Source organism: Carex rostrata, chromosome 18 (assembly GCF_964058835.1).
Source record: "Carex rostrata chromosome 18, lpCarRost1.2, whole genome shotgun sequence".
Classification (NCBI taxonomy): domain Eukaryota; kingdom Viridiplantae; phylum Streptophyta; class Magnoliopsida; order Poales; family Cyperaceae; genus Carex; species Carex rostrata.
In genome coordinates, this window is record NC_135935.1 from 3,062,025 (window position 1) to 3,083,161 (window position 21,137).

Below are 21,137 nucleotides of genomic sequence, written 5' to 3' on the forward strand. Positions count from 1 at the left end.
CGCAGTTTTGACATCGTACAACAGGACTGTGAAGTTTCACACAAAATCTCCGAACAAGTAGTATGATATCCGCTCTCAAAAATTTTCCGAACTGCTGAATATTTTATTATGAGCCCAACTTTGCACATCTAGTTAACATAGCAAAACACATTCAAAAATCCTGTTGTATGATGTCAAGACTGCATGTCGGTTGATTTTCACGATTTTTGAAGGTGTTTTGCTATGTTAACCAGATGTGCAAAGTTGGGCTCATAATAAAATATTCAGCAGTTCGGAAAATTTTTGAGAGCGGATATCATACGACTTGTTCGGAGATTTTGTGTGAAACTTCACAGTCCTGTTGTACGATGTCAAAACTGCATATCAGTCAAATTTTATGATTTTTGAAGGTGTTTTGCTATGTTAACTAGATGTGCAAAGTTGGGCTCAGAATGAAATATTCAGCAGTTCGGGCAATTTTTTAGAGCCGATATCTCACGACCTGTTAGGAAATTTTGTATGAAACTTCACAGTCCTGTTCTACTATGTCAAGAATGCATGTCGGTCAATTTTCACGATTTTTGAAGGTGTTTTTCTATGTTAACTAGATGTGCAAAGTTGGACTCAGAATGAAATATTCAGCAGTTCGGGCAATTTTTTAGAGCCGATATCTCCCGTCGTTTTGCCTGCGAGGGTGAAGCCACTGACAGTACGGCTGTCAGGGAGTTACCCCCTCCCCGCCTTGCTGCCTTGTGTGATTCCGGTATTATAAGACCCCTTTTGTTTATCTCTCTTGTTTGTGGTTTTTCTCCCTTCCTTTCTCTCATGTGTTGAGAAAATCTCTGCTCTCTCTCTCGTTGCCTTTGATTTCTGTTTTGAATGAAAATTCAGAAACCCTAGAAATTAGGGTTGAGACTGGCTGGTGCTGTGCTGGTGATTTGTTGTTGCTAGTCTGGTGTTGGTCTCCTTTTTGCTCTCTCCATTCTGTGCTTGCTCTAATCGGGTAAGTTTAGCCCTTACCTTTTTCTTTGATGGTGCTGCGAAATATTGAATTTTACGGCTTGCTCGGGTTGTTGATTTTCCCGGTAAGCTAATGCACGAGGCTATGTTGCCGTGCTTTCTGATCTGACCTGTGCTTGGCTGTGTTCTCTGCTCAGATTTTAATCCAAGGGTTCAAACAATTCAAAATTTCAATATGGTCTCATTTAATTGGTTTAAATTCCATTTCTTTCATAAATTCAAATCGAAAGTTCATAAATTTTTGTAATTATATTTGTACATATAATTTGTATATTTATTTCTCAATTTAAGATTCGAATAATTCGATCTCCTTTTATATAATTATATATATTCAATTAGTTCTCTAAAAATTCTAAATGAACGAGTTTTATAATTTATATAACTTATTTGTATGAGTAATTTCGTATAATTATACTCTTATTTGGACTTCAATTACTTATTTATTCCCACGAATCTAATTAAATCAATTTCTTCTTTCCTAAAAATTCAAAGGAATTGTAACGGATTTTCTAAGTTGCTAATTTATCGAATGATTATAATTTTATTCCTAGTGTTGTATTTTATTTTATTTTATTTTTAAATCTCTAAATTTTTAATATACATAATTTCATACTTCATTTATTTTTCAAAATTTTAGATTTGTTTTTAATCGGTCAAAAAATTTTCTGAACGATCGTTAAGTTAATTAAAAATTTATTTAAGTGAAATGATTGATTTAGAAATTTAAATCATGTTTTAAAATTTTGGAATATAACACAATCAATTGGTACAAGTATTGCAGTCTAAATATATTGATGCAAATTTAAGTGGACAAAGACTAGGCCAGTGTTTGAATCTAATTTTGAACTTTGATTTGAAACCTCTGTCATGAATCCATAGGAACATAAATTTAATATTGTGTTGAACAACTAGACATTCAATACTGTATTGAACATATATACAAAAAAAATATAAACTAAACTAAAACAAAAAGATAAGAGAAAAAATATAAACATTTTAATGATATATGTTATCGAGTAAACAGTGAATTTCAGTGTTAATTGTTAAGTCTCTGGAAGCTTATATTCTTCGACTCTCTTGGCCGAATCATAGTCTTTTCTATCACAGAATAAAAAATAAAAAAAATGATTGCTTATATTCTTCGACTGTCTTGGCCGAATCATAGTCTTTTCTACTCGTGTCTGGTTACATATGACAGAAACCAAAGAAAGAAATATATGCTTGTATTACGTGCTCAACCCAGTCGTTGGGGTTTGCTGACTTGGGGGTGTTTCATTGATACAACTAATCGACTTTTCAATTCTGAAACTTAAGCACCAGATTAGTCAACAACAAATTCAAAATTTACAATCTGAGCTGTGTCAATTTAGTGAACAGAAGAAGAATTGCAGGGATGGTATATATCCTAATCCCAGAGAAACAATCCAGGAGTATATATTCCTGAATTGCAGGGATGGTATATATCGTAATACCAGAGAAACAATCCAGGAGCATATGTTTCTTTTAAAGTGGCTGAAGAATAATTCCTGAATGGAACAAATATGCGAGTATTATCTCCAGATAAATCAACTCACTTTTTCAAGTGGGCTATCTGTTCGTAGTAGATTGCGCAACAATAAAAAAAAAGTAGAATAGATAAAAAATTTGAATTTTCTATTCTAGCTATTATAATCCAATTAAATACTGAATATGCTATTTCGAATAGTCTAACTTCAAAAATAACTTATTCTCAATCCAATCAAACATACTCTCATATGCTGAAGTATCATATAGTTCTCATTTCCTCGATTTTTTCCTTTTTAGCAAATAAAAAATTATATTTTAATAAAAAGAGATTTTTTCCTTCCAAAAATAACAATTACTGAGGGTGTACTAACAATTAGTTCTTCTTTTAATATTAGCGGCTTTAAATACCTACTAATAATTCCATTGATAAAAAACATATTTACAATAAGTCAAACGACTCTAATTCCTAAATCTACTCCTTTATTCTCAAAAAATTCTCTAAATTACTCCAATCGCCCTTAATCACCTTCTAAATTCTTAGATCTACTCTTCTAATCCTACTTATTTACACTCATAATCACCCTAATACCTTAATCTTCATCTCGCTCCACGACTGGATTCGCTCTTCCAACCGCCGTCGCACTCCGACGACTGGATCTACTCAAGAGACTACACGGTACGGGAACGTACCGATATTGTTCTAGTAATAATCTTTTTTGCCTATTTGACTAATTTGCTAAAACATATAATTATTGAATTTTACGATTTCTTTTTTTTTTTTTTTAAGATATGCAAGTTCAAGTCAAATGAAATGACAATATGAAATATTTGAACTGAAGAAATCATGAAGACACTTATCAAGAATACAAATTGTAAAATCATAAATTTGGTAAAGTAACTTCGAGGTTGTTTAAACAGGGAACAAACGTTGGTAACGTTTGTAAAATGTTGTAACGTTTTCAGCCTGTCAGAAATTCTGAAGTAACAGCTTGATCAAACTCAGAAGTAATTGAAAACGTTGTAACATTTATAAAACGTTATAACAATTTGAGAATGTCAGAAATGCTGAAGTACAGCTAAATCAAATTCAAAATTGAATTACAAATGTTGGTAACGTTTGTTAATCGTTACAACGATTTAATTAAATCAGCGTTGTAACGTTTGACAGAAGTTGTAACGTTTTAATTAAATTTGAGCTTTAGAAATTCCTATTTTATCAAGATTTTACAGTATAAAATGTTACATAACGTTTTACAATCATTGTAACGTTTTACTGAGCTGTCAGAAAATTGAAACCCTAAATTGCATTTTGAACTAAAACGTTGTAACATTTTATAAAACGTTGATAACGTTTTAAGTCAAACAACTCATTTTTGAGCTGTCTCTATAAATAGGGCTTTGGGCTTTCTTCCCAAAGAAATGTTAGCCGACCCTAAACTTCTAAAACGCAATTTTCTGAGAGCTTAGCTTACTCCGTTGTTGTAAGAGCTTAAAACTTCAAAATCTCTCAAAATCTCTCAAACAACCTCAAACCCACTTCACTAATCTTGAGTTAGATTAGGTTAGAGTGATTTTTTTAGTGTTTCTCTTGAGTAGCTTAAAACTTTGAGACATTGTTCTCATCTCTAGTTGGCCGGTTGACTTTCCGCTTGGATTGTAAGGGTTCAACGGTTCACAAGTTGTAATCATTTCGTATTGGGTAATATAAAAGCGCACCTAGAAGAGGTTGTGAAGCCCCGAAACGTAGGCCTTTGTTTTGCTGAACTCCGTTAACATCCCGCGTGTCAAATTTCTCTAAACTCATATATTTTACTTTCAATTGCATTTATTTTCAGCTTTTGAGTGATTAACGATGCATTTAGTATAACAACCGAATCAAATTTTCGATCACCCATTTGATTCGGTACACCCAATTCTTCTTATTGTTTTAATAATTCTTATAATTGTTTGTTATATGATTAATTACTTCATATATGTTTTTGTTATTGAGATGGGCTATGGTGCATTGCAATGCATAGGCCATGGTGTGCATTGGACCATAAATCACCGATTCAAAGTCCAAATGACCGATCCAAACCGTTCATCTTGTTCTCCATATTAATATGTGCTTGGAGACCAAATTTTATATTTTTTGAAATTTTTTTACTATTTATTAAGCCACTTTGAAAATCGCTGATCCAACAGTGGCTTCTGATTTTACTGTTCCAAACAGTCACCGTTGGATCAGCGATTTTCAAAGTGGCTTAATAAATAGTAAAAAAATTCCAAAAAATATAAAATTTGGTCTCCAAGCACATATTAATATGGAGAACAAGATGAACGATTTGGATCGGTCATTTGGACTTTGAATCGGTGATTTATGGTCCAATGCACACCATGGTCTATGCATTGCAATGCACCATAGCCCATCTCTTTGTTATTTGATTAATTTGTAACAATTACCTAATTTATTGGCAATTATTATATGTAATTTATCAATATAAATTAATTTGCAAAGAAATCCAACAAAAATATAAATGAAAATTCTAACTTTAAACGGCCATAACTTTTAATAGAAAACTCTGATTTCAACGTTCGACCTCAGTTCAAAGAGTTAAAAAAAATACATTATCTGATGCCTCAAAAATTGAGTACAAGTTTATTTGAATTATTAATAATACTAATACACATATATACATATACAAATAATATTCAAATTATTAACAATACTAATACTAAAACAGAAATAAAAATAAAATTAATCATTTTTATTAATATTATTTTTTAGGGGGAATTTCATGTATCCCCCTCAAAAACTTCAATATTACGTATTTCCTCCTCAAAAATTTATAATATCATATTTACCCTTCAAAAGTTTAGAAACTCACATATTTACCCAATATCAAAAAAATAATAATATTTAACACTCTAAATTTACTAAACAATACTAATTATTAAAGAATGACCATTATACCCCTTCCTCCCTTCTCTCCTCCTTTCTCTCTGTGTGCCCGCTCCAAAAAATTCGTTGGCGCTAAAAAGAATATCGCTCAAAACTTGGCACCAAATCGCTTGAGTACTGCTCTCTATAAATTTTTTCTCCTCTCTTGCGAAAATTTCTTCTCCAAAGAAATTATGGCACCTCACTTATCTCGCACATGGCATAGTCGTCCCTATATTTGTTTGTTTGGTGCCTCTCCGATATGGCATCGAACTTGAATCGTCCCTCTTTGTTTGCTCCGCACAGTGTGATTCTGTGGACTTAATCGGTACTACAATGGCGATCTTGGAACATAGTAGTAGATATTTTTATGCTATTTTACTTTTTGCTACTTTGAAATAGCTTATGGTAGATAACGCATGAGGTAATGCAACGAAGAGGTTTTGATTGTGATCTATATTGTAAAACTTGTAATCCGGAGGTAATAGAATCGGCCAGCATACCTTCTTCTTGTGTCCTTTGCCAAAACAAGTTTGGACAAGGATGAAGTTTCATTTGAGTGTTCAAATCATGTATATAAGAGGATGGAGTTTCTGTGGAGTACATATTGCTAGGAGATATTATATTTATTTTCAAGTTATTTAATTTAATTTTTCTGTCTTTCTGTTTAAAGATGTAATTTTCTATAATCAAACTGACAGTTTCTGTCAGTGAAAAAATGAAGTAGCTTATGGTAATTTGCTGGTTATATAAAATCTATTAAAATATAGTATATGTGAAATTGGTTGTTTCAACTTGTATATATTGAATAGAAACTGTTATTTGTATATTTTGTATATTGTTTACTTGTACGATTTGAATAAGTTCTCATATGACTTCACTAGTACTTTTTTTTTTTAAAAAGGCAAGAGCCCGTTTCATATATTTGAAACTGATAAATTACTAGGACTCAAAACAACATAATAAAGTTCAATCCAATCGTATCCGATGGCATCCCTGAGACGTAAGTCTTCACTGGTACTTCACTTGTACGGTTTGAAGGATTCTTAAATGCCTTTACTGGTACGATTGGGATAGGAATGGATTGGGATAAGAATGGTCTAACACTTGTGGCCAATTAATTTTACTAATTTCTTCTTTGTCATATATATATTTTATAAAAAAATTTATAAACTAGCCAGTCCAGTTATAAATTTAAGTTGATTCTAGCTTCCTAAAATATTTTATTTTTTAAAAATGATCCAATTTTGAAAAGCAATTGGACCTTATCTTTCAATTTTTGACTCTTCCAATTTATCTCCAAACCTCTAAATTGCTTTATGAGAAAACATAAGTTGGGAGTCCAGCTTTCTCCAGAATTACCATGTATTTGGAACTCCAATAACCATAGATGTTAAACTTCAGTTCTATTTCTCAGTTTGGATAGGAATGGTTTCTCAAATGTTTTTATTGGTACGGATTGAAGGATGAAAGGAGTACGCTAATTTCTTAGTTGGTCTCTCACTTGTGTTTTTACTAGACCGACCATAGAGACTTTGATATTAGGGAGCACATCAATTTCTTTTAGTTCTTATAAGGGTATAATGGGAATTATGAATTTAAAAGGTTGAATAATTTAAAATTAATGAAAATATTAATGAATTGAGTAAATATGTGAGTTTCTAAACTTTTGAAGGGTAAATATGATATTATAAAATTTTGAAAGGAAATACGTAATATTGAAGTTTTTGAGGGGGATACATGAAATTCCCCCTATTTTTTATTATATATATTAAACCCAAAAGAAAAAAGCGTGACGGAGTCGAATTTTCAATCCAGAATGGTGGACTGAAAATTGATTCGATCATCCTTTTTTTTAGGATTTTCCGTGGCCTATATGCTGTGAAAACAAAAACTGAGGTGTACTGAATCAAATTTTTTGGTTCACCCGATCCGGTACTTGCTAAATTTGTAAGAAAAGAAAAACAATCAATCCCTTTTGTTGATATATAATTTTTTATTTGCTAAAAAAAAATTCCATTTCCTCCTAGGTTTACACTCTTAATACAAAACAAAAAAGAATAAGGTTCACATGTTCCCGGTATTTATAAAAAGATGAGGATTCACATGTCTCTAATTTTTAAAAATTAATAACTTAAAATTTACAATTTAAATATTAAAATAAAATTGTTAGATTTGTTAATATTATTTTCTTTATATAAATATAAAAGATTATGACATTTTTATTTTGTTTTAATTTATATCAAGAACTTGCAAAAATATATTAGTATAGAAAAATTATGGATGTTAATTTTTTAACTTATTGATTCATATAAAAATAAACTAAAAAGTGATCATGTAAAGAAAATAATATAAATTGAAAATTAAAAAATAGAAGTATGATGGAGAAAAAAAAAATAGAGACAGTAAAACCCTCCTATTCTAATGATATAAATATAAATGCTTAATAAATACTGTTGGAATTTCGAAAGAAAAAAATGAATTTGGACTAGTAAAAAATGAAGATTTTTGTTCCTACATGTTTCCGGTCCAAACCCGACAACAAGAAAGAGACGCTTGCGTGCACAACAGTGACAAACCCAATCCGAACCGACCACAAAAACAAAAAGTTAAATAAAATTAATTGAAACAGCGCGTGAGCCTGAAGAAAAATGACATCGACCATGGGGTATCTTTGACCTGTAGATGGAAAGATCAAACAGTCTCCGCATCAGTTCAACGATCCGATAAGAAGGTAAGCCTAGATTCACTTGTTCTTTTGTTTACATACGGATTATTCCGTACGAAACGTAGCTAATGTCACTTGCTCCTATTTAATTACGAGTTTGCTTGAGATATTTTATGTCTGGTCTACACCAAGTTCATTTTATTTTACTTTTAAGTTTGAAGGTAATTGTCAAGTGGATTATTCGAACTAAAGTCTTGCCCGTTTCTTGAATCCATCGTGCGGCACTTGGCAGCTTTAAATTGCCCCCTATTCGCATTTTTTCTTCGTTTCCATATTTTGAGGCGCTAACTTTTTATGAATTATTCTATTCACGGTAGCTTCGTGGAAATCTGAACTATCACCGTGGTCGAAATCGTTCAGTGGCTTCGTAATTGAGGTCAGTACTCTTCTCTTGTGAACTATTTTTTGGGGGGTTTTTGTTGTTCAATATTTTGGTTTGTTCAAGAATCGAGCTCTCTGCTGGATATCGCTTGGCTTTTTAACCCCAATTGTTTTCGCAAAGTAGGTTATGTGATCAGGTGCAATACTGCAATTGTCTATCCTAAGTGTGGCCCCAAAAGGAAATCAATTTCATTGGGGAAATCATCAAAATAAATTGGGGAGAGTTATACTGGCAGTGAAAAAGTAAACTAAAAATATGATTACATTGGTCAGGACTGAATGACTGAGAAATTTGTAAAACTAATTTTACTGGTATTCTGATTGGAATTGGATTTCTCAAGGAGCTTAGTTCACTATATTGGATTAGCTATTTGTTATTCTGATACCCATTGGGTTATTATAGTGCTCGGCAAAGACTTGTCAGTATTTGGAACCGTTAAAATTCTTCTTATCAGTATTCAAACAAAAGGTGGATAAGGTTTTGCTGGGTTCTGTGTGGGTAGAACACTTGTTGGAAAAGCAAACAAAGTATTCCTTTTTGATCATATTGTGGATAATCTAAGATAAGTCATGGTGTGGATGTTTATTCTTTTTTTGTTTCTGTTGTCCAGATAAATTGGTCTAGTTTATATACATCTCAACTCGAATATCTGACTTGTGATGGGATGGGGAAATATCATCGCCCGCCGTCTGAAGGTGTTCGCCATTGCTATCATTGTCTATGTTGACTATAAGGTGGAACATACTTCTCCCCATGTTCCCTCTTAAAAATAAACATGTTTTTTGAAATCAGAATGATGTGATTTTTGCTTAACTATTTGGACATCTAATTTTATATAGGCAATGCAAAAGAGAGTGCAGTGGGCCAATGGGAGCAAAAAGAACACAATATGGGAGAAAACGCACGAGAGAAACGCAAGGCGTGTTCTCAATTTAATGATGGAACTGGAGGGCTTGTGGGTCAAGTTGGGACAATATCTGTCTACACGGGCGGATGTGCTTCCTGAGGCCTATATTTCTGTGCTAAAGCAGTTGCAGGACTCCTTACCTCCCCGCTCCCTGAAAGAGGTACCACTTTCCTTTCTCTCCTCCAAGAATATTTTGTTAATTACATTCACACCCATTGTTGTATTTAGTTCACAAAGTATCCAACATTTCTCTAGTTTGCATCTGAGTATTTTTAGTAGCCCTCCTTGTTATGGCCAATATTGTTCTCAGTTTTTTTTTTCTTTATTGGACCCTTTTTTAATGAATAGGTACGCAGAACAATAGAGAGAGAGCTTGGAAAGTCCATGAAATATCTCTTCTCCGGCTTTGTTAACACACCACTTGCAACTGCATCTGTAAGCTCAGTCTGAACTTGATATAAAAATAAACAAATTTATATTTATTCATTGGATGAGATCATTTGAAAAAGGAATTATTTGACAATCTTGACAATACTTTTATATTAATTAAAAAATATAAAAAATATTGGACTTTTTAAAATTCAGACTATAATTTTTTTTTTTAAAAAAAAAAGAGAAATTGATATTATTTTAAGGCAAAGGCTTCTATGGACATAATGACCTATTTGTAAAATGAACATATTTTTATTTTCAAAGTTCAAACAGTCGATCCGAACCGTTCATCTTGTTCTCCATATTAATATGTGCTTGGAGACCAAATTTTACATTTTTCTGAATTTTTTTACTATTTATTAAGATGGGTACAAAAAATATCAAATTCAGACCATTGAATTTTGTACCCATCTTAATAAATAGTAAAAAAAAATTCAGAAAAATGTAAGCTTTGGTCTCCAAGCACATATTAATATGGAGAACAAGATGAATGGTTCGGATCGACTGTTTGAACTTTGAAAATAAAAATATGTTCATTTTACAAATAGATCCTTATATCCATAGAAGCATCACTCTTATTTTAATTATGGAAAAATATGCATCAAGTTGTCTCATTTTTATAGGCATGATAAACACATGGACATGTGCGTGCACCTGCACACCATGTGTATTATGCCCAAAATGTTGGATTTCATACTTAAACTTTATATTTTATTATTTTTAAAATTGTCAAGTTAAATAATTTTGATGGATCTTAACCCTTTACAAATAGTACTAAATATCTCTGATTGTTGAATGAAAATAAAATAGATAGCACAAGTACATCAGGCAACAATGCTAGACGGTAGAGAGGTGGTTGTTAAAGTCCAGCATGATGGGATCAAAGAAATCATTCTTGAGGTTTCACTTCTCCTTGGTAGTTTTTTGTGAATTTTGTTAAGCAATATTATGTTTTGTGTATTTACATTTTTTGCTCTTTTTTCTTAACAGGACTTGAAGAATGCCAAGTCAATAGTTGATTGGATAGCATGGGCTGAGCCCCAATATGATTTTAATCAAATGATAGATGAGTGGTGCAAAGAGGCCCCTAACGAGCTTGATTTCAATCATGAAGCAGGTAGTTATATATTTTTATGTAAACTGTTGGTTTGTGTGTACTGCCTAATAGTTTGAAGGCTCGTATTTATGATTTTTTATTCTTTGGCTGGTAAAGTTATCTTTTTTTTTTTCAGAGAATACTAGAACAGTAGCAAGAAACCTAAGCCATAGCAACAGTTCTGACCCTAACTCTGTTCATGTACTTATTCCAGAAGTTATTCAGGTACAAATTTCACAAGTCTACTTATCAATTTGTTTTCCTTAAATGTTTTAATTTCTCTTGACATATTAAATAACAAGCAGTCAACAGAGAAAGTGCTAATAATGGAATACATGGATGGCATTCGGCTAAATGATAAAGATTCACTAGAAGCATATGGAGTCGATAAGCAAAAGCTTGTTGAAGAAATTACTCGTGCATATGCACATCAAATCTATATTGATGGCTTCTTCAATGGGGACCCACATCCTGGTACTTCCTTACTGACTTATTATTAGTATTTTTAGTAATTGTAATTGTTTATATTCGCCACCACTGCTAATGCAAGTGGCTAAGGCACTGCCCTATCACAGCTGGTCTTTGTGCCTGTGAGTTACCATATCAGCAGAAGACAGTAGTATGTATAAAATTTATATCTAGTGCAGAGAAAGAATAAAGAAAATGATGCTGGATCGTGTTTCGTTTCTTTCATTTAACTATTTCTTAGAGGTTGTTTATGGTATGATATCTATTAATAAGTGATTTTATCTTAGGAAATTTCTTGGTGAGCAAGGTCCCACCACATTACCCCATTTTGCTTGATTTTGGGCTGACAAAATCAATATCTAGTTCCATGAAGCAGGCTTTGGCTAAGATGTTTTTGTCTTGTGCGGAGGTTAGTTACTTTCCTTCTACTGTCTATACACGTCTTTTATTTTAAAAATGTCAGCAATTTAAAATATTAACATTGAACTTGGATAATTTTGTCCTTCAAGGGGGACCATGTGGCACTTCTGGCAGCTTTCTCACAAATGGGGCTTATACTACGTGTAGATATGCCTCAACAAGCTCTAGAAGTTGCCAAGATCTTCTTTCGCAATTCTACCCCAGCAAATGAAGCAGCTGTAAGTAGATTTAAGAAAACAAGACAGCATTTCAATTATGCTATAGTACTTTTAAACGCTAGTGAAGTCTTGAGGTTCTAATTAAAATTGTTCCTCTTCTTCAGGAGAACATAAAAACACTGCAAAATCAAAGGGAGAGAAATATGAAGGCTCTAAGAGAAAAGACCAAGTTAAATGAAAAGGAAGCCCAGCGTTTCAACCCTGTAAGTTTGAATTCAATGTCTTCTTTGTCCAAATTAAGAAGGCATTAATTGAGTGTAGAAATGATTATTGGAAGTCTATCTTAAATGTGGTTGAACTTTAATTTAGTTAAGTAATTAACTTATGTAAAATAACATAGATTATATTTTCTTCAGATTGATGCTTTTCCTGGAGATGCAATTATATTCACAAGAGTGCTAAATCTTCTTCGAGGTTTTTTTCTTAACCAAATTTCTCAAATAGAATGGAAATGAAAATTTGTCTTTGTAAGAAAGATAATGATTTACTTCTTTTTTCTGCCTCTTTAATAGGTCTTTCATCTACGCTAAATGTTCGGATAGTGTATCTTGAGATAATGAGACCATTTGCTGAGTCTGCTCTGCAGGGGTATTGCATTTTACATTAAATATTCTACATTGGAATAATTTGACCTGTTAGTCCTTTTATAATTAGTTGTTAAATGAATGTATCAGTACCATGATGTTGCATGGGCCTGCGACCAGCTCACAGTGGATTTACAGTTCACCAGTAAACTCAAATGTGGAGGCTAAATTACGTAAACTTCTACTTGACATTGGTACTGACAAAATACTTGGAATTCAGGTATGTTAATATTATATTAGCACCATCACATGCATTCACAGTACAAATACTCCAATAAAACCCTTCTAAAAATTAGTACGTCATCCTTTTGTAAATTTATACTTTTTGGTTCCCAACTTTTAACATTTTGAAAAATATTGTCCCTGTGCAAATTATTGGTTGAAGTTTCTGCAAAATAAAAAAGAATGGTAAAGAACCTTAAACTTTGTTGATTCTTATTTGGCAACATTCTTCAGGTTTGTGTGTATAAGGATGGAAAGGTGATTATAGATACGGCGGCAGGTGTGCTAGGGAAATATGATCCTAGAGCTGTTGAACCCGATAGCGTTTTTCCTGTTTTCTCTGTGACCAAAGGTATTACTGCTGGTCTTGTACATTGGCTCGTTGACAAGGGGTAAGTTATCTACTGTTGTTATGATTTTTCATCTTTCCTATTTTTGTGATGTGAAAAAGTAAAAACTGTAGACAACTATAAAAGAAATTTCCTCTTTGCCTTTAGGAAACTAAGGTTTGATGAGACAATTGCTAATATATGGCCAAATTTTGGTAACAATAAGAAAGACTCAATACAGGTACTATGGACTATCTCATATCAGGTTTTCATGTTCATGTCAAAATTTATCTAATTGCATTACAACTAAAATTCTTCTCCTTTGGACTATTTTTTTATGGAGGTGAATCACGTGCTTAATCACACAGCAGGGTTGCAGAATGCAATGGGAGATGTGATGAAGGATGATCCTTTGTTAATGTGCGATTGGGAAGAGTCTTTAAATAGGATTTCCAAATCTACCCCTGATACTGAGCCTGGATCCCTCCAGTTTTACCATTATTTGTCTTTTGGTTGGCTCTGTGGGGGTATTATAGAGGTAAGTTTTACTGACCCTATTATCTTATTTGATACTAATCATTGCTGTAGTTAGATTGATTAATCCTATTCATGAAAATTTGTCGATGACAGCATGCATCAGGGAAAAAATTTCAGCAAGTGTTAGAAGAAGCCATAATTCATCCTCTTAATATAGAAGGAGAGATGTATGTCGGCATTCCCCCAGGTATATACATTGTATAATGAGTTATGCTGCTTTTTAAAATAAATACGAAAAAGAAATCTGAGATATCTGCACGAATAGGTAAGTATCACATGGTAGGTATTACCATTCAAGTACTGGATATTTTGGCTTTATTTCATATTCATAGTAGTTTTGCTTATTTAGATCCGTGTTTGCAGATTCTCAGATCCTCATGGTGTACTAGGTAGTTTTGGTCCTAGTAGATAACTGTATATGCTCCCTAATTTTTTGTACCTTTTATCTTATTTTTTTTTAACTAGGTATTGAATCCCGATTGGCTACACTCACAGTTGACATGGATGACATAGAGAAGGTCATGCAGCAAAGGCAAAATGCTGACATGCCTGCCAATCTGACGAGAAGTGACCTAGCTCAGATTGTCGCGGGTTTGCCCGTCATGTTTAATACACTAAACGTTCGTCGTGCCATCATCCCAGCTGCAAACGGCCACTGCTCAGCTCGTGCACTGGCAAGGTACTATGCGGCCCTGGCTGCAGCGGGTCAGATCCCTCCACCTCACTCCTCCTATTCCAAGCCTCCCCTTGGTAGCCACAAACATATCCCAAAACCTCCCTCTATTGCAGTTCCAAAGAAGAAAAAAGGCACAAAGAGTACCGCCAGTGATCCAAAATCTAAAAGTAAAGGGTATACTCTTGTTAGCACCCATTCTAACCAGCATGAGCATGATGACAGTGATGATGCTATTCAGCAAAAAGTGACTAGAATTTTTGAAAACCAAAAAATCCATGATGCCATTATGGGCATGGGTGATTTTTCAGTACTGACATACCCAGATGGGAAATTTGGGTTAGGGTTTAGGAGGTACAGAAATCCAGATGGAAAGCTGACGAGCTTTGGGCACTCAGGTCTGGGCGGATCAACTGGCTTTTGTGATGTGGAGAACAATTTTTCTATGGCAGTGACAGTTAATAAAATGTCACTCGGTGGAGTCACTAGAAGTGTGGTTCAAATGGTTTGTGCTGATCTCGGAATCCCATTGCCTGACGAGTTCTCTAGCTCTGGCGAGAAGGGGCCCGATATGCAGCTCACCCTTGGACCAAGTTGAATGGCAAGATATCTGAATCCTTGATTTAGCTATTGCTCTTTTTGCCCCTTTGTAATTGGTTTGATAGTAGGTGGTAGTTTGTTGCGCTCCAATATATGATGATGATAAAATTCATAAGCTTGCACTGTTTGCTAGATAGCATTTACATTGGTATATACTTATATATTATACATAGATAATAGAATTTATTACAAATTTCCCCGGTATTTAATCTCTTTTGCCAATAGTAGGTGATTGCATACAACTAAATTAGCGCGGACTGTGGTTCCATTTGGTTGTACCTCTTAATTTGAGGCATCGCTTTCATTAAAATGCTTTGGGAATTAAGGGAAGTAACTATTGTGCTATGGACTCTGTCCTCTTTGCACCAATAAATTTCGAACTTGTCTATTAAAAAATTATTGATAAAAGAGGTGTTGCACTGACTCAGTATCCGATGACAGTGACAACATATGTTTGGCAATTACCAATCTTTCCAAAAAAGTATTGATTCCTAATGACTCTCCCTGAAACTCTGGTTGCCAAATTCTTGAGATATGTTATTTTATTTTATTTGAAGTCCGGAGGCATTAGGGCTGCAAACCAATCGAATCGAACTTAAGTTAGTTTGAGTTTGGTTTGAATTAATTTTGAATTGGATTTTTTTACAAATCCAATTTCGAATCTTTTACGGACTTTTTTACAACAAGAAAGAGTGATTGTAGTCGTCAAAAACGAGAGGTGAAAGTCGTCTAGGGTTTTAGAACTGAGAGCGAGAGTTACGACTTATGAGTTATGACTTATTGCTGGGCAACCTTATGTTTTAACTTTTAAGTCATCAGCGAACATAAGTCATCAGCAAAAATCAGCGGTTCACGTTACTTTGAATTTCGAACTAGAATTGTTCACGAACCTATTTCGAACGAACCAGGTCCAGTTTGAATTTGGTTTGAATTAATTTCGAACTATTTTGAATCGAAATTTTTACGAACTTTTTCGAATCAAACTCAAATCGAATCATGAACTACGAATTTTTTGTGCAGCCCTAGTAGGCATATTCATTTCATCATAAAATATAATACAAGCAAGTGTAGACATCTAATTAATACAAGCAAGAAGAATTGAGAGAAAACTCAGCACTGTGACTAGGGGTGGCAACCAATCAAACCGAATCGAATTTATTCTAGTTTGACTTTGAGTTTGAATAAGATTCAAACCGAACTGGGTTTGATTTGTTTCGAATCGAATTAATTGCGAACTACACATTTTTCGAATCGAAGTCAATCGAATTACGAACTACAAATTTTTTTGGCAATCCTAGTTATACTAGTAGATTATGCATTAGATTTCTCAAGGTTCTAAATAGCGATTATAGCGGCATAGCGGGGAGACAAAAAAAAAAAGCTATTGCGAATAGCGTAGCTATAGCGGAAGCTATCACACATAGCGATTTTTCCTTTTCAAACTTTATATTCTATATTTCTACTAATTATCAACATAATCAATATTAGAGAATTGATGTAACAACTAAATGACAACTAATTTATGTCTATATTTTTTATCAATTACGCAAATAAGAATGAAAAAAAAATCTAAAAAGTAACATTATTTAATAGTTTATACTTCATGGTATTACATATTATAATAGACAAAGAGCAATTAATTTTATAAGGTAAATGAAGTCAATATATATATTTAAACATTTTATAATTATAATAATAATCAAAATCAGCTTTCAATTGAAACGAACGATAATAATTTTACAAACGAATACTATAAAAAGAGTAATCAAAATGAATAATTAGTATTTGAATATTTCTCGATATAGAATGATAGAATAAATCACAAATAAAAATAGAAGCATATAGTTTGGTTTAGTATACTTATCGTAGAAGACCATGTAGCATTAGAAATAAGAATAGAAGTACAGAAGTTCATATAAATTGCAAAAAAAAAACCATGTAGCATAGCGGTAGCTATAGCGGGTCTCATATAGCGGTAATAGCGGTCAGCTATTATAGCTATAGCGGTCGTAGCTGAGTTAGCACAATTTTATCTCATAGCTTAGCGTTTATGGTCCGGAAAAGCTATAGCGCCGCTATAGCTAGCTATAGCGCCGCTATAGCTAGCTATTTAGAAGCCTGAGATTTCTTCTCGCAGGACAAAAATTTATACAGTTTCCTTTTACCTTTCACAAATTCACATTAATGGATTATGAGCTAGTTCAAGATTTCATTACCTTTTACGCTGTTAGATTGATTAAAATCATGGCATAAACCTAATCAAATGAAACTTATTCCATTGTTAATTTGTTACTCTGCTGAAATATTTTCCTATTATAAGTTATCATTATATTAACAATTTTGAGCTGTGATATAAGTTTGGTTCTGCATTATTAAAATTAATGGTTGAATCCATTAGTTGTATTATTTGAGATTCGAACTTAAATAGTTAACGAATCAATTTCGAACGAATTATATCCAGTTTGAGTTTGATTTGAATAAGATTCAAACCGAATTGAATTTAATTTGTTTCAAAACGAACTAATTTCGAATCAAACTAAAATTGAATCACGAACTACGAATTCTTTTGCCACCTCTAACTGTGACAACAAAAGCAAGCTGAGGTTTAAACAAACGAGCAAAGTGGATATGCGAAACCAGTATATGAAAATTACGCGGTCCGTGCCAAATTATCCAGGTTATGGGCCAGTATGTTCTCGTCTCTTGAAATGGAGATGCATTTATAGCGTGCATTAGATGCCAGAATACGGGAGATGTGCACTAGGTGTGTGTAAGTGTGCCAGTCAGCAGACTGGAGCGGTCCTATTTGAAGATAAGTTTCGAACTAAGGGATGTCACAGGCCAGGCCACTTAGGGAATTAAGGGATGTCTCTGTCCTTTTTGCACCAATAATTTCGAACTTGTCTGTTAAAAAGTTTATTAATAAAAGAGGTGTTGCACTGAATCAGCACCCGACGGCAGAGATAACATATGGCAATTACCAATCTTTTTTTTAATAAAATTTTGAATCGCAAGAACCTTGTTTCCCAGCATTAATCAGGTGAATATTATGTCTTTTTTTTTTAAAAAACCTGGTACTGCTACCAAGCTAAACAGAAACATTAAAATAGTTTACAACTTCTACAAATCAACCAAACTCACATTACAATAGAAATTGAATTTCTTCTCATCACTTCTCCACTTACAACTCTACTCTCATTGCAGCATTGAAGCCAAAGCTCTGTTTCTTCTTTGATTTTCCTTGCTAGTAGCTGTGGTGGCATTCTTTTCCCTCGAAAGATATGATCATTTTGCTGCTTCCAAATTCCCCATAGCACACTCATGAACCGAGTTCCCCATATCCTCTTATTTTCTTGCGAGTAGAGCCTGTATTGTAACCAGGACCTATCCCAAGTTTCCAGCATCGAATCAGATTTGTAAATGAGATGCCCCATACAATCCCAAACTTGACTCGCATACTGACAGCGGATAAAAACATGGAATATTGTCTCCACTGAGCACTCAGAACACATAGCACACTCAGCTTCAACATGCATACCTCTTGTGAGCATATTGTCATGTGTTAGCAATCGGTTATGTAGTAAAAGGAAGACAAAAAACTTGACCTTTAGAGGAGCAAAAGTACACCACAATTCACTGTACTGCCATCGCACCTTACCAGCTACCGACTGCAATTTATAGAACGAAGCAGCAGAGTATATTCCATCGGTGCTCCATCTCCAAACTAGGATATCTTGTAGTTCAGTAAACTCCGATATTTGGTGTACCAGTACTGGTATTACCACTGGCCATTTTGCAATCATGTCCCTTAAAGAGATAATTTGTTGCCTAGGCCTTAGACCCGAAGTTTTCATCTGTCTAATCGGGAGCCCTCCCTAGGAATCGTACCACTATGAAACCGACCGGCCATCACCCACTGACCAAAGAACATTCCATTGAAATAATGAGTTGATTCTTACCAGTTGGTTCCAAAAGAATGAGCCATTACACATTCAAACCGAGGGGTCTAAACTGCTTGTATTCAAACCCTTCAATTTCCTTACAACATCAGACCAAAGACAATCCTTGTCATTATGTAACTTCCACTACCACCTTAAAAGCAATACCGTGTTCCTGAGATTCAAATTCGGAATACCTAGACCCCCATAAGCCAAAGGGTAGCATAATGTGGCGAGGATGTTAGGAATCTATATGCACGCATGGACGAATTCACATCCTCTCCAATATTGTACAAGGAAATCTTTTACAATTAATAGATCTGGACCGTTCTTTTTAACTGGCACGAATCTCAAACCGCAAAGCGAGGCTCATCCTCTGCAGTTTTCGAGAGGAATTGAATCCTGTAGGGATGGAGTTCAATATAGGGAAGTGCTATGCTGGAAATTCAAAATCAATTTAGAGTGATTGGATTTTAGACCTTTGCCCTACTCTAGTGGCCTGGCCTGTGATGTGACAATAACAATCCAACATATTTTAGATAGATTTTATAAGCGGAGTCCAATTTAATCTAAAGCATATCCCAACAAATTAAATAGATATAAAGCACACTCCAACAATCCAAATCCAATTTGTTGATTCAAAAACAAAAATAAAACACTACGATGTGCGCTCTCTCTCTAATGGATTTGAATTCAATTAGCCATTTAAATCTGATTCGATATTTGTTTGCCTTATCCTGATGAAAATCCCACATCTAACCCTGTATATATGCAGTTGATCGATGCAGTACAAGTAGTTTTAGAGGAGGTTCATGTCCAGTACATCTACTCGGTTATTTTCTTGATTCCTAGTTATAAATGGGTCTGGATCCCCCTAAAGTAACCCAATTTTTGGGTTTTGGGTTTTTGGATCGGGAACGTTTGATTCAAATCCGTCGCTCAGGATATGTACGTTCCATTTCAAGATGAATTGTCACATATTTGAATCAGACTATCCCGATCTAAAATCTAAAAATTGAGTTACTTCACTGGATCTGAATTCGTTACAAATTTGGGAAGCGCTTGTGGTTTTGCTGCATGGGAGCTTGCTGCATCTGACAAGTCAAGCAGAAATGAGAGTTTCAACTACATCCACAACTGTTATTACTTATTAGGGACGTAAATGAAATAGATTTGAAAGTGGATACTGCTAAAATTACATTCTAATTAATATTTCATTAAGCGAAAATGTATAAGTATAATGGATGTCAAAATTCAAAACTAAATTTATCTTAAACGGGTTAGGATAAGTTGCGGATAAATGACAATGGATTTGTATATTAATATGAAATGGATAATTACGAGATATTATTAACAAATATGCACATATATAATGTATATATTTGTTGATGTTTATGATAATGAGGAATTGAGAAGCGTAAATAGAAATTTTGACAATTTAACACCGTTGAAAGTTATAGCATTCTCTTTTATTTTGGATTCGGATTTCGACAAAAATGAAAGAGGGAAAATTAAGAAATTGATAAGCATACATAGAACATTTTGACAATTTAACACCGTTGAAGTTATAGCATTCGCTTTTAGTTTGACAATTTAAATTCAAATTTATATTCATATCCGTATCATTTTTATATATACGTAACGGATATAAATATGAATAGTATATTTACGGATAATGTGGGTACAAAATGAATAAATATTTCTTATATTTACAGCCTCAGCTGTTATACTACGGGCCTTGTAGGATTCATAAACTATATTTTTTTTTCATTCGATCCAAATAATAGATACAAAGTGGACAAATAATAGAATTTTGTATCAAGTTGTTATGTAATTTTAGTGTTTTTTTTTTAATATTGCATGAAAGCTTGTTAAATTTAAATCATTGCAGATTTTAAATTGCAACGACCAATGTTGGATTTTAAAATTATAAGTTATTTTTTACGAATGTTATAATTGTAAACTTAATACATTAATGATAGGTGGACTAAAAGTCTAAAACTATAATTTACCTGTTAATTGAATCGGATCTAGATAGGCTTTAAACATGACATAAAAGTATCATTTGCGTAACTGCACTCATAATTTAACCGAATATTTTTTGGAACTACATATTATTGTTGCTCTAAAATGGAAACGAAGAGGAAGGAGACGGTGCGCGATTCAACTCAATGGACG

General features: G+C 33.5%; 1 protein-coding gene across 3 annotated transcripts; it reads left to right on the forward strand.

Annotated features, from left to right (window-relative positions):
- Positions 1–8,167: 8,167 nt before the first annotated feature.
- On the forward strand, positions 8,168–15,221 carry LOC144569104 (ABC1 family protein). 3 transcript variants are annotated; one of them, XM_078319292.1, is made up of 19 exons: positions 8,168–8,529; positions 9,146–9,269; positions 9,375–9,602; positions 9,791–9,877; positions 10,685–10,774; positions 10,865–10,991; positions 11,107–11,195; positions 11,276–11,444; positions 11,726–11,847; positions 11,948–12,076; positions 12,181–12,279; positions 12,433–12,490; positions 12,589–12,664; positions 12,751–12,880; positions 13,117–13,274; positions 13,380–13,452; positions 13,555–13,749; positions 13,842–13,935; positions 14,214–15,221. In XM_078319292.1, exons 2-19 carry the CDS (start codon positions 9,195–9,197, stop codon positions 15,017–15,019), a joined length of 2,805 nt encoding a protein of 934 aa, XP_078175418.1. In that variant the 5' UTR covers positions 8,168–8,529; positions 9,146–9,194; the 3' UTR covers positions 15,020–15,221. The 3 variants fall into 3 exon arrangements, with proteins under 3 accessions (XP_078175418.1, XP_078175420.1, XP_078175419.1); XM_078319294.1 differs by having other exon boundaries at positions 8,208–8,529; positions 11,088–11,195; XM_078319293.1 differs by lacking the exon at positions 9,146–9,269 and having other exon boundaries at positions 8,417–8,529.
- Positions 15,222–21,137: the final 5,916 nt, after the last annotated feature.

Bases quoted from the DNA above. Each gene is read 5' to 3' on its own strand.
- LOC144569104 (XM_078319292.1), top strand. From the start codon at position 9,195: ATGGGATGGGGAAATATCATCGCCCGCCGTCTGAAGGTGTTCGCCATT. The intron at 9,603-9,790 runs GTACCACTTTCC...TTTAATGAATAG, and splicing joins CTCCCCGCTCCCTGAAAGAG to GTACGCAGAACAATAGAGAG. The intron at 13,936-14,213 runs GTATATACATTG...TTTTTTAACTAG, and splicing joins GTATGTCGGCATTCCCCCAG to GTATTGAATCCCGATTGGCT.